Source organism: Gopherus evgoodei, chromosome 12 (assembly GCF_007399415.2).
Source record: "Gopherus evgoodei ecotype Sinaloan lineage chromosome 12, rGopEvg1_v1.p, whole genome shotgun sequence".
Lineage (NCBI taxonomy): Eukaryota > Metazoa > Chordata > Testudines > Testudinidae > Gopherus > Gopherus evgoodei.
This window is the reverse complement of record NC_044333.1, coordinates 21,908,740-21,923,592: the sequence shown is the minus strand read 5'-3', so window position 1 is coordinate 21,923,592 and position 14,853 is coordinate 21,908,740. Positions and strand designations below refer to the sequence as shown.

At 36.8% G+C, this 14,853-nt stretch overlaps 1 protein-coding gene across 4 annotated transcripts in view; it reads right to left on the bottom strand.

Moving 5' to 3' along the window:
- Nucleotides 1–14,853, bottom strand: part of ZNF536 (zinc finger protein 536) — a 422,921-nt gene that overhangs the window by 149,690 nt on the left and 258,378 nt on the right. For all 4 annotated transcript variants that reach the window (XM_030581943.1, XM_030581945.1, XM_030581946.1 and 1 more), the window contains one exon: nucleotides 2,832–4,409. In XM_030581943.1, coding sequence (XP_030437803.1) covers nucleotides 2,832–4,409 — 1,578 coding nt within the window. The remainder of the gene's footprint in view (nucleotides 1–2,831; nucleotides 4,410–14,853) is intronic.

The window sequence follows — 14,853 nt, the reverse complement described above, 5'->3', positions numbered from 1 at the left end:
GACTTGCCAAGGTTACATAGCAAGCTGGTGACAGAGTAAGGAATAAAAATTAGATTTTCAGATGCTTATTCCTGTGCTTTAACCACAAAGCCCTAATCCAAAAGCAAAATCTGCTGAAAATTGAGGATAACCTTATGTATCTCTGAAAACCAAAGCTGCTTTCCTGAATCCAGAAATCTAACTTAACAGGTGTGCCAATGGAGAAGTGATCTTAACTAATTCAGACAAAGATATTATTTTATTTCAGTTATTAGAAAAAAATCTTTTCTGACTCTGGAAAGAACAATAGTCTTCTCTCACCAATCACATGGAAAAAACAATTGTGCAAGGATTGCATCAAAGATGTGCTCTTAATGCTCTCTCTCCTAGGATGTTGCTGATGTCCACATGGTGGTAACTTGCACATCATCAGATGTGGAAAGGGGCCAACTTTGTACAATCTCTATGGGCTCATGCCTGAGCACAAGAGTGACGCCCTGATAACAGATTTGGGTCTCTTCCTCTAGCTTTCTGATCTCTGAGACAGTAAAAGACAGAGAGGGCCCATTATTGGGGTGGCGGTCTTCATCCAAGTGGGAAGGTTAGAGCTAATAAATTCACAGAGGGTGCCTGCTGACTAATCTGCAAGTGAGAAGCATCAGGTGAGACTCCCCATGCTAACACTCACAGATGGAGCACGATTTCACAGTACAAAATGTCATAGAGAAAATGAAAACACAAGAGAGAAGTCGTTACTGGGTGGTGTCTAATCTAACCAAATAAATAAGTAATCATCATCACTGGGCTTGTTGATCCTGGACCTCTTTTGTTAAGAAGTATATAGATGTTTTAAATAATATATTAAAATATTCAGCATTTTAGTCATGTTCTGCAAATACACAATACATGTCAGCTAAGAATTTGAAAATGCTATTTTTGGAGAGGGGAGAAAAGAGGACTTGCATTGCATTTTTAGTACAAAAAATAGCTTACAAAATAGAACAGACAAGCTTATGTTTTGTTGCTTTTTTTCCTTATGCTTCAAGTTAAATGCAGGATCACTGGGCAGAGCTTGGGAGTCAGTCTTTAAACTGTAACTCAGCAGCTCATAATATGCCTACTGAATTGATTGAAAATGGAAAAAAACTAACAGAAATAATATTATCTCAATAATATTAGGTTTTTTTGTTTTGTTAAATGTTTTCTGGTGGTTTGATTCTTGCTGGAAAGCAGATACCTATGGGTAGTGTGAAAGGGCAAAATGCATGTTATTTTTAACGCTGCAACTAAACTGAGGCAATGGAAAAAGTTTGGAGTGTCTTAATTTTTCTATTTTTAAAATTATGATTTGTCAAGTTTTTATTTATGACTATGAAACTGGTAAATTATATTCCTTGCATCGAAATCAAAATGGGAAGTAGGGCTTTATGAACCACATAACAAAAGTAACTGCCAATATTTTTCAAATTGTCAGAAATCTATTTAGTGATTTCTGACAATCTGCAATCATTTCCAACTCTGTAGTTATCTTTTAGTTAATCAGGAAAAATCATTGTACCAACTGAGGCCCAGAGCTCCTGCAAACATTTGTGCATGTGCCTAACATAAAGTACATGTTTAGTCTCATTGAAGCGAATGGGAGTTCCCCCTTGCTTAACGTTAAGCAAGGGCTATAAGTGTTTACAGGATCTAGGCCTAAATTTTGAGTTGTCCTAACTTTATTAATCTGGGCTACTGCTTCTTTTATCCTGCTAAACAATGGAAAGGAAGTAAATCTTGCCATAAACACTCAACTGTGATTGCGAGTTTTATTTTGATTAGTTTGAAGGTATAGTGAAACAATATTACTCCAATCCGTTTGTGATTGGAAATATAACGGAGGGCTGCCATCCTTTGCTGACACTGCTTTTTGAAAAAGACACAGATTTTCAAAGGGATTACATATTACAGTGTTATTCCACCAGAACTATGCTTACAGAATAGTAGACAAATAAAAAGCTGTTATATTCTCCCCAAATGTTTTTAACTTTTCATTTTTGGCAAACAGACTGTGTGAGCTGAGAAAGAAAAACTCAAATTTAGTAAGTCAGAGATAAATAAGAATAAGAGTTTTCTTTCTTGCTTGCTTTCTTTCTTAAATTACCTACCGGCATAATCCTATTTAGGTAATATACAACTTGTACAACCTCCAGTTAGAACAGTGAAAATATAGTTCTTAACCTCTGAAAATAATCAAAGATCACAGCTATATGTTTCATACTGAAACAAGTCACAAAAATGGCGAAGGAGGTAGGAGAGAACAAACATTGGGTTCCTGACTACAAATGCCATCCACTTGGCATTTGATTTGGTTAGTGTTGTGTGAATTTAATATACCCTAATTCAGTATAAAGAAAAAAGTATGAGAAAGAAAGTTTGGTTTGGCAAAGCATCCAGCGTTTTTCTTAAATTTTTATAAAATTAAATACTGAAAAGTTTGCAAGTTACCATGTCAACTTTTAAAAAACTTTTCCCCCTCTGAATAAATTGAAGCAGTAAATGTCCCCTGCACATGCCACTAGCATAGTCAATATTTGCTGCTACTTTAATTTATAAACAGTATCATTCCTAAAAAAATTGTATAAGTGTGTAACTCTAGACAGCACATAGAAGACTATCTTGCTGTCAGCTACATGCTCACTGATTTATATGGAGCTGCACATGTAATATAGTAGAATTTTGCCCAATGATTTTTTTAACATTTATTTTAAATTTGAATTTACTAAGAAATGTGGTTAAGCATGTTTAGAGAGCAGCTTAGTGATTTGCAGGATTGTTTTCTGAAATGATCTGAAAGAAGGTCTAAAACTTACCACACAAGTCAGGTCTCTTGATACATCCACTGCTTGCTGTGCTACTTGCAAGTCCATTAAAGGCTGCTAAGCCATCAGAGCTATAAGCTCTTAGGACTGACAACATGTTCATCTGCTTCTCAAGGACCTGTGGACCCTGTACTTGCTCAGCTTTCATCACACCTTGTGAAGTTTCATGGGAGGAGAGAAGATTCTGGCTGTGCCACTGCTTCTCTGTTTGTGGCAACCGTGATATTAGTCCTTGTGTTGGTTGTGAGGTGACTGCGCTTTGTATATTGTCACCTCCTTCACTGCTTTCTTTATTTAGGGCAGATAAGTGTTTGTTCATAATATCTGGTTCTGTTTCAATGTCCTCATCTTCAATGTTTTCTTCCTTGGAGGACTCCATATCCTCAGATGAAGCTATGTCAGACAGGTCATCAGTAGCACTTTTATTTACAGAGTCAGAGAGCAAAATATTTGGGTCATCTTCAGATTGTGTTTTCACTTCGGGTTTGTTACTGGTGCAAGAATTTTGTGCTCCTGTGTCAATAACACCAGGATAAACACCAAACTGCTTGTAGAAGTCTGTTGTAAAATTACAAAAAGTGGAATCCATATGGCTGGGCCAGGCAGCATTCTTTTGTTCTCCCAGCATCTCTTTACTTTGTCCTTGGGTCATTTTCTCAGAAGCTGAGTCCAGCTGGCTAATCAAATTTGAAACTATTGCCTCTTTGCTGGACTGCACTGAAGAGGAGACCAAACTGGCTTTTTTTGCTGAAGCTGAAGCCTCCCGAGATTGATCTTTGCTGTTTCCTAAAATATTATCTTTACGTTTAGCTTTGCCTAAGTGATTGGCTTGGAGATGCAGAGCCATTAACTCCATAGATGACGTTGTAAAGGAACAAAATAAGCAGCCATGCCAAGCAATATTGTCTTGAACTGTAACAGATGAACCTGGAAGTGAGGCAGCATCTGGCCTCACAGATAAGTCAAGAGGTTCATACTGTGATTTTTCTGTTTTTCTTTGTGAAGACTTGGTATTTTTTTTATCCTCAGTGCTCTCTGAGCCCAGAGTTTTTATGGAAAGTGAATCAGATAATGCTTTATCCTTCATTTCTTTTTCTTTCTTTAAGGAAGTTAAGACAAAGCTGTCCATGAAAGCTTGCAAAGACCCTTGGAAGTTCACACCATTTCCAACCATGCTCTGATATGCTCGGCCAAGTTCAGAAAAGTGTGTTCTTTTGGAAGATATGTCAGAACCCTTCATAGTCTCTGAAGATACCTCCGAAGACATGCCAGCTGCTTGTCCTTGTTGATCTCCAGAAGAAAGCATTCCTGATGTCCACTGCTGAGAGATCATGCCACTTCGGAAATCAATACCAGGAAGACCCTTGAAGGCTCCTCTCAGTATGTCAGGTCTAATAAACAGAGATCCTTTACTTGATGTTTCGTCCTTGTGTTCCTGACTTTGAGACTGCCCAGGGAGAGGTCCAGCTCCATTCTGTCGCTCCCTGTGGTGTCGTTCTAAGTGGTATTTGAGGGATGCAGACTGAGTGCCTGCATAGTCACAATGTGGACACTTGTAAGGTTTCTCACCTGAAAATACATACAAAAAAGATAAATATATAATGTATGTTATCTGTGCTTCGGTCTATGGAATAGTGAAGAAAAATCAACATTTGTTCTTTTAAAACAAAAAAACCCCACCCTTCAGCTAATATTTTAAATGATACTTTAATAGAAAATAATTTATAGTTTTAAGATCTTTTAAATGATTTCCTAGCACATGGGGCAATTCAGGAAGACATACTATCTACACACAATTGGCTATCTTTTTCTTAATGTAACATGTAAAAACCGTTGTAGAATTAAAAGCTGTGATTATGAAAAGGAAGCATAACAATTTCCACCACAGTAATCATTAGAAGTACAAGTTAAAAAAAAGAAACAAAGTATGTAAAAATGGATAGTTGCAATATTTTGTATACACAATTGCTTTAAAAAATTGTTTAAATTATACACATGGAAACCATTTTTAAAACCTAAAAATTTTATGGCACTGTTACGCAAGACTGAAATGAATGATTTAAGGCTTGCTTTGCAGTAAATCATGGATATAATTAGCAAATGGCATACTGCACAAGTAATTTATCATTATTTGGAGGGCACCATTCCAGAAGGATTCAAAGATCTGCAGACCTACTGCATTGTTTCTAAATAAAGAACTATAAATACAGATTCTATAAAATATTAATATCATTACAGTACATTAGAATTGCAGCATGTAAGAACATATAGTTAAGATAAAAAGCAGTCAATAAAATTAAAAAGAAAGTGAGTAATAAAAAGGTACAAAGTATATTTACTTTCTGTATTTGAAATTAACATTATCTACTGGTTTTTGAAGTGCTTTAAATTTGTACTAATGGCATTTCTAATGCTCCAGTAGTAAAATGTGTAATTTACCTATAATAAACACTTTTCTAGAGAGTAAACTTAAATAGTATTTTAAAACATATTAGATGGATTTCATGAATTAAATATATATTTGAACTCAATACTAAACTTTTATTTTTCTTGCCATGATTTAAAAGAATTCAGCGATATTAAGTATATATAAAATATTCACATACAATCACAGATTTATATATATCCACAAAGAAAATGTGTCTAAATAAATGTAAATTTAAATATATGCAGAGCACTTGTTAGCAATCAAGGGTTCCTTGTAGACTTGAGTGCAGAAATACTCCCTGAAAGAGACAGGAGTTTGACAGTACTGTAAGCTTCTTTTTAATAATGGCCTGTCAATATCAGCAATTATTTCTATGAAGAACCTCAAAAAGACAAGGAACTGTTTTCTCTTATCTGTTTTCTTTCTGATCTAAAAGGCAATGGCAAACCTTCGGTGAACTCTACCCTGCAAATACTACATTGTTTTAAAATTTCCTCCAGAATAATAGTAATAGTATCATATTACGTGGATTATCAAACTCATTGAAAAGCTACTAATTCTTGAACCACCTCAAAATCCTTTTAAAATGAAAATGGAAAGTTTTCAAACTTTTTAATTTTTTAAACTAAGTGCTCAAATGAGAGTTCGGTAAATATTGGGATTTTTACACCTCCTGCTGATCATATGAATCAGCTAAACAAGATTATGTAAAAGGAACAATCAAAATGACCCTACAGCATTATCTTAACAGGCTCACTGATCATGTATACAGTAGCTGAATGTGTTCTCTCACTCTACGAGGGCTAAGAAAATTATAAACTCTCTAGCCATGGTCCATAATGTAATCCTGAGGCTAAATTATGAGACACGAGGGCCCTATACTGCCCAACACCTATTGTATGATGATGCACCCTCCTCTACAAAGTTTGATTAACCTGGTTCACGTAAGAGATGGTAATTAACATGGTTCATACTTTAGGCCTGGGTCCACACATTTTAACATGAGAAATCAAATTGAAAGTTTCAGTGCAACTTCTGAGTGTTTCACAAATATCCAGTTAGTCTCTGGAACCCCACCATTGCCCTCTTTATCAACCCAACTATTGGCTAAATTCTAGTAGGTACTGTACATGAAGAACCTACCAGTTAACCTATGCCAAACAGTAGGATGCACAAAGCTGAAATGCTTTCCCCTCAAACCCAAAGAGACTACTCTGCAGGCCTTCTTCTACTGAAAGCATTTTATGGTAGGGAAGAGGATCAGAGGTCATGTTCTGCATATTTGTATGTATCTATACCCTGAAATGGCAATAGCTTCTATGCACATACCCTCATGCAAATTATTAATTTCAGGAGCATGAATATTCTATGATAACTCTGCTCTTGGCAAAAATACAGACATGCACATTAACGTTCGTTTTACAGCATACTTGTGCTCCAAGTTTTGGAGCCATTTCACGTAGTCCCTATTTTCTATTTCTATTTATTTCAATCAAATAGTTAGGTGGTCTCTAATACTCTTTGACGCAAATTATGGATTTAAAGCATTGTCTAAGAGCCAATCGTGTGCTGTAGAGAAAAGACTCTAGAAACCTTTTGTAGCTCAATGCCTGAATTTTCTAATCCCCATTCCTCTTACCTGAAAAACCTCTTCCATGGTATCACCTATACCTATGCAGAAATGTTTAAATGCAGTTACTTTTACCGTTTACATCTATAGTAACTCTAGTTGATAGATATATGTGCTGCACTTCAAGTGACATCATTAGAAACTGTGTTCTATCATTGCAGATGCTGTATAAACTCACATTCTACAATGTAGGCTGCACTAATGATCCTATACACATCTCAGGAGGTGCTTAAGGCAATAAGTATATTTAATAAGGGGTGCAAGAAAATTAATATGCTAACTAGAGGAAATACTAATACGCTTTGCACTTATAAAGTGTCTTCTGTCCAAAGCATTCTACACTGACAACATACTTTTATTTTTAATTGCTGAGCCCTGAAGATATTCAATTTCCCCACCTTTTCAAAGGCTCCACAGCAGAGTTCCCTTCAACAAAGGAGGCCTGGACACAGCTTCCAAGACATTCCATCAACACTAGTCTTTAAGAGACCACCCACTGAGACAGCATGATAAAAATTGCACATTTCCATTGGAGTTGAGTCCACTACACTATAATGCTCCTACCTCCTGCCAGGCTGGGAACAAGGATTTAAATGAAGGCTCAATCTCTGACCTATCATATAGCAATCCATTGAGCTATCTTCGGCCTACCAAACTGGGCAAAGGAAATAGTACATCTGAAAACAATTTTTTTCCAATCACAGCAGCTAAAGGGTAATAATTACTTTACAGATATCCACTTGCAAACTTAACTACTGCAATTTCAGAGGCTGGCATTGGGGGGAAAATACTATCAAACCTGTTAAATCTAGATTCTCCAACAAACTCTAAATTAGAGAATTGGTCACACATACTTAAATGGCATTCAGTCTATCCAATTTCACAACCAACATGCCAAATTTCAGCCCCAGTGTGATTTGCAACAGTGAAGTTATGGACTGCTGAAATTACCCCTCCCCCACCAAAGATGTATAACGAAAAATTGGCAGATACTTCAAGTCCATGATTCTGCCAAGTATCTTAATAATACTTGCTCAAGGAAGACTAAGTGGGACATGAATGCTGGGCATGATTCTGTTAGAAGACTGTTTGTTTGTATCTAATACTTCGAAAAATGTTTCAGAAAACTCATCCTCATATAATGATTACCCGGTAATACTGCCAAGAACAGAGTCTGGATGAGTTATTTAACACTTAATTTCAGTTTACATACATTAAAGCTGCCATGTGAGGTGACGGAAACATTTTTTCAAATGTCTGATATATTCAAGAGTCGTTGTTCGTGATTCAGAATGGGACTTATTCTCTTGATATTGCTAATTCCCTGAACCCTATCTGCAGCTGCACAAGCCTTTTTCCAACCTTGTTAAAACTATCCCAATACATGGTATAAAAACCATGGATAGAGAAGCTATCTAACCAGCATAATCAGAGTTTTCACCTGTCTAACATCTGATTTACGAGGCATAAGTCGTATCACAGAATTATTTTACATCAGGATATGATAAAATTAAAGACTGCTGTAAAAACTTTATAAATTCCTGGTAGACAACTGGAAACAGACATATTTTCCAATGCAAACCGTGTCTATGCATACAACTCTGCATAAGCAATATGGACGTATAACCTATTCAGGCTACTACCAGTTCCACCTGATGTCCTTATGTACAATCTAATTATTCTATGCAAATGAAAATCCTATTTTGGGGTTGTATTTGAAGGCCACTGCCAGATTATTCCTAAAGCAAGAAGGAACAATTATGATCATTTAGAGCAGTGATGGGCAACCTGCGGCCTGCACGCAGCCTGTCAGGGTAATCGCTGGTGGGCCACAAGACAGTTTGTTTACATTGACCGTCCGCAGGCACGGCTGCCTGCAGCTCCCAGTGGCCAGGAATTGTGGCCATGTACAGCTCGCAGGCTGCAGGTTGCCCACCACTCATCTAGACTGATCTCGTGCAAATCATAAGCCGAACAACCTCAAACAATAATTACAGCATCAAGCATACATGTTAGAAAGATAACCAGGCTTGACTTAAAAATTTCAAGTAATGAAGAATCCACCAGGTCCCTCGGTAAACTGTTCCAAAAATTAATTACCCTCAATGTTCAAAATTTATGCTTTATTGCTAGTATGAATTTGTCGAGATTCAACTTTCAACCATTGGATCATTATGACTTTTTTCTGCTAGATTAAAATGTTGTCAGAAATCTCTTACCCATGTAGGTACTTGTGGATTGCAATCAAGTCACTTCTTAGCCTTCTCTCTGATAAACTAAAGAGATTGAGCTTCTTTAGTCTGTCATGTTTTCCAGATCTGTATCACTGATCTTTTTTTTTCTCTTTTCTGCACCTTTCCAATATTTTGAAATTATTTTTGAAGTGCGTATGCCAGAACTGGACACAGTGTTCCAGTAATGGTCTCACCGGTGTGCCGTGAGATTGCTCCACCTTCCTACTCCTACTTCGTGTTTTCCTGGGTATGCCTCCAAGGATTCTGTTTGCCCTCTTAGCTACAGCATTGCATGGGAGCTCATGTTCACTGCTTATCTACCATTATCCCTAAGTCCTTTACAAAGTCCTTACTTTGCAGAATACAGTCCCACAATCTTATAAACGTGACCTACACTCTTTGTTCCTAGATATAAGACCTTGCATTTTAACACAGCCAAATGTATGTTGTTCAAATGAGCCCACACTATCAAGTGATCCAGGTCAGTCTGTATAACTGGCTATCTCTAGTATTATTTACCATTCCACCAGGTTTGGTGACATTACAAATTTTACCAGCAATGATTTTATATTGTCTTCCAGATCATTGATAAAGATATTACACAGCATTGGATGAAGAAAATCTCCCCATAGGACTCAGTAGAAATCCCCTCATTGGATGCTGGCTCCCCATTTACCAGTACATTTTGTGATCTATTAGTTAACCGTGTTTTAATCCATTTAATCTAGGCCACATTTGTTTTGTGTACTGCTATTTTTTTTTGTCATCACAGTGTCACATGGGGTTAAGTCAAGTGGCTTATGGAAGTCTAATGTGACAACAAAGTTATCTTTGTCAACCAAATTTGTAATTTCATCAAAAAATATCAAATTTCTTTGACAAAATCTAATTTCATAAAATTTGTGCTGATTGGCATTAATTATGATACCATATTTTAAATTTTTACTGACTGCATTCCATATCATTCTTTTCATAATTTTGCCCAGGATTGATGTCAGGCTAAACAACCTATAGTTTTCCAAGTCTTTCTGTTTTCTCTTTTTGAAATATTGGCACAACATTTGCTTTTTTCCATTCTTCTGAAACTTCCCTAATGTTCCAGGACTTTTAAAAATCAACATTAATGCTTCAGAGAGGTCATTGGCCAATTCTTCTAATAATGTTGGGCACAAGTTCTCCAGTCCTACAGATTTAAATATTTAACTTTAATGGTTTCTGTTTAACATCCTTCCTACTTACTCATGACATAGAAAGCATTTTATTATCACTGTAAGATATGAATACATCATCCTGCTTCTATCTGAATACAGTATAGAAATATTTATTGAATGCTTCTGCCTTTTCTGCATTATGGTTGATAAGTTTACCATCCTTGTCTAGTATCAAATGTATAACATTGCTAGGATTGCATTTGTTTTTTATATATTTAAATAATGCCTTTTTATTGTCCTTTACATAGATTTTTCAGCAATACCTTTTATTTTCCTTATCATATGTATTCATTTCCTAGCTGCCAATTTGTACTTACTGCTATCAGCTTCTTAATTTTTCTATTTTTTTGATTTGGGGTTTTAAACTTTTGATTATTTCTTACATCTCCCTTCTTAACCAGGGGTGATTTTTTTTAAGCAAAGAAGCCTTCTTAGAGAGTGGACACATGGACCTGCCCTTTGATCACCAGGCCAATCCTCTTTAATGCTCTTCCATTGTGCAGTGGCCTCTCCACTTAATAGCAGCCATTGATAGGCACATCTACTTCACATGCAATGCTCTTGCAGCTGGAAGAGGGTTTTTTGCCAGCCCCCACAGGCAATGGACATCCAGAATTTGATCACATGTACTTCACCATAAGAAATAGTTATTGTCTTTCACAGTAAGCATCATGAAATCAAACAGCTTATAACTCCAGTGAATATTGTTTAATAAAAATATTGAAAACATCTTATAGCTTTTTTTAAATAATTGGACTGGTTATTGATAACCTACCTATTTTATCCATTGTACAGTAGATATTTTAAAAATGAATTGCTGTATGATTTAATTAGTTCATTATGCCTATTCTTACACAGTAATTTCTTTTATCATTCTAATCATTCACGTCACACTTTTTAAACCAAATGGAATATCAAAGGTTCTGTAGGATTATTTTTGGATCATGCACTTTTTCACCACACAATTAATCTGTTTGTCAGACTTATCAGTTGAATACTTCTTTTCTTACTCCCTAGTGTTTTAACTAAATATGTAGGATGTAAATACCCTCTTTCCCAAAAAGTATTTGATGCTTCTGACCCAGTAACGTAAGGGTTTTCCATTGTATCATGCAACACACAGTAAAAGATCTTAATTTTTGTAAAGTTATAGAATTGAACATTTTCATTTATTTACATCCCATCTCTGATATTTAGTCTTTCGACATGTCTTTACTTAGTTAGTACATGGAGAGATAAATATGGTTGTTCCTTTGCAGTGAAGCTTCAGTACATTAATATAAACTGTACACTAATTCCCCCAAAGCATATATATGTTGTAAACCTGAAGACTTTTTACACAGCTGCTTATTGCTAAACAGTGCCTTGTCCAGAAGGGGACAATCTGTGTCTCTAATTGCTGTCACTGAAGCTGAGATTCATTATGTGACTTTCCCATTAAAATGTGAGCATTAATTTGTATAATGAAATATCACCCACTGCAGTGTTCATTAGCCATGCCCTACTGTATACTGCACATTGTTAGCTACCTAGAAACTGTAGTTAATTTCACTAATGGATATTTCCCTACTTAGTGTTTGGTAGGAAATTTATACTGTAACATTACCTCTTAAACTTTTAAGGAAATTTAAATTCAATCAATTATTTTCAACAAAAGTTTGGGATGTCATTAAGGCAGGAAAAGGCAAGCTGCACAATGTTAAGGATGGGAAATCTGGAGAAATCTAGAGAAATGAAAAGTCCTTTTAGTTTGTCTTAGTAATGTAAGAATAAAGGATGTGCAATACCAAAATTGTCTTCTCTGGGAGCACACAGCCCCATTTTCCTTAATTATTCATATTGCTCATCCCACTACACGTACCTTAAGAGAATGGCAACAGCCAGTCTCTTTTTAGGAAGAAAATGTGAGTTGAATTAATTTAAAACAGCATCATTTTTAGTGTATTCCATCAGCTCATCTAAGCATGTTTCAAAATTGCATGGTTGCATTTCCGAGAGGAAAAAAACAGTCACAATATAAGATATGCATGATATAGACTATTCATTATGTATACTACAGGTCAGTCTCTCAACCTACTAAGCATTTTTGCCCGTGTCCCTCCCTTTCATAGGTATAGGGCCAAATTCTCAAGCCCACTCATACTCTTGGCTTTATTCCATGTTCCTTACTTGGGTGACATGAATGTAAAAGTCAGGGTTTGAGCACATATGAATGCTAGGTGCAAACCCTGACTTTGTGTAAACAAACGGGGGTTCTTGAATGCCTACACTGAGAACATGCAAAGGTGCTTGTGCGAGTTTGAAAATTTGCCTCTAGATAACATGCTGATAAGCATTGTCAGAGTATAATATATTTTTATTTTTATGATATTATGTGCTCTCCAAGCCCAATTCTGTAAGATGATGAGTACCTGCAACTCATTAACTTCTATAGGAGCTGAGGGTTCTCTGGAAGTTGTGGATAGTGTTCAGCACCTTACAGGGTATAAACCTCCATGTATTTTGTGTACTGTCTATCTAAGGTACATACCACAGTACTGAGCACTTTAATGTATCTATCCTCACAACACCCCTGAAAGGCAGAGAGGTATTATCATTTTACTTATTGGGACCTGATGCACAGAGACACTAAGTAACCTGTCCAAGGTCACACAGTCGATGGCCAATGCCCTAGCCACCATTCCTCCACTCCATTCAAGTACCACTATTGACATTTTACTGGAATGACTGTCCTTAAAAAGAATGTGGAGCATTCTAATTCCCATAAGGGTGGCAGCAGAGAATAGAAACAATACTCTAGAGGATGACTATATAACCCATGAGTGCATAGTCATATCCAATCAAGTAAAATACCCAGCATGTCAAACTCTCCACTCATACACACTGTATTTTATCAGTAATAACCCAGTTTGCACTTGCATATTTTATCTGCATTTTATTTGGTTTTTGTAAGGTATTTTGGGGATATTCAGATGTAGACTGGATAGAATGATATCATATGACTATATTAAAGAATGTTCTTGTTTTTACTATGATTTAAGGAAACAGTAGGATTTAGATAATTCATTTATTAATATGCTTAATATCAGTTATTACTAGCATGGCATAATTTTAGACACACACATTCAAATTCTTATTTACAATCTTTAATTTCTTTGACTTAATGGAGTCACTCCTGATTTCCACTGGTACAAATGAAGATCAGAATTAGTTGCAATGTGTATACAGCGGTGTGATTCCATTCTTATACCACTTAGTTTTTATAAACAATATGTTTCTGAGAGTCACATCTGACCATGGCGATACTCTTACCAAACACAAAATATCCACAGACTTCTGACTCATCAAGCTCAGAAGGTAGATGTTCTACAACAAGGATGACCTATCTAACAGAAAGGTCAGGCTGGTATGGAAAGCATTAACCCCAAACCAACAAAACCCTCTTCAGCAAGAAGCTGTGAGGGTAGAAGAGAAGCAAATGAGCTCTCCACTTCCTTAGGGAACAACTCCCTGTTCTTGGGATTGTCTGTCCAGCCATACCACAGCTGATCTGGCTGCAGGGATCAAGCATGTAGTAAAGTCCTCTCTACTGCACTAAAATGAATAGTTCTGTGGAAGCTAGAAGCTAAGGGCCCTCTCCCCAATTGGACAGGCTAACATAAAGAAGTAGCCTCGGAATGTTACAGGGGGGCCAATCTGCACACACACACCCCTTCTGACCCACAACACTGATCTTCAGATCTAAAGGAACTATCTCTGCATTAAGGCTCCTTCCTCCATCATCGCGGGAGTTACTCTAAAGCACTGCCACTTTCAACAGTTGCTTTGGTGGGAGGGGCTTTTTCTTCCTCTCACGAGGCAGCCAAATATCGATATGACATGCTCCCTTTACAATTCCTTCCTGACTGAATATCGTTCAGTCAGCCAGAGAAGAACTAATCTCTGCATTAAGATGTTGGGACTCAACTTAGCCTGCCCAGTGAAGCCTTGTACTTTTTTCCCCAATAAATCAATTACCTTATATGGCTTTATGAGCACCTTGTCCCAACCCTCTAGCATCACGACACAACAGTCTCTGTGGCATGAGGGTGGCTAGCAAAGTCCAGAAGCAGGTTGCTATAACTATCTGGAAGCTGGCTACCTCATTCTGTGACTGATCCATCGCTAACCAATTTGGTGCTAGAAAGTCAACTGTGAGTAAAGTGGTGGCAGAGGCTTCTGAGGCATTTGGGAGTGTGATTTACTCAAAGGCAATGGGCATAAACAATAGCCATGAAGTAACTGCTCGGTTTGAGAAAATGGGGTTTCCAAACTGTGCCAAGGCCCTTGATGGGATTCAAGTTTGCCTTCCTTAAGGAGCATATGAGTACATAAACCACAAAAGGTACTAATTCATTATTATGCAGAACTCTTGTAGACCAAAGAGGCTGATTTATGGATGCCAATGTGAGCTGCACTGGAAATGTTCATGATGCCAGGGTTTTCTGACAGTCAGGAATCTACATTCATG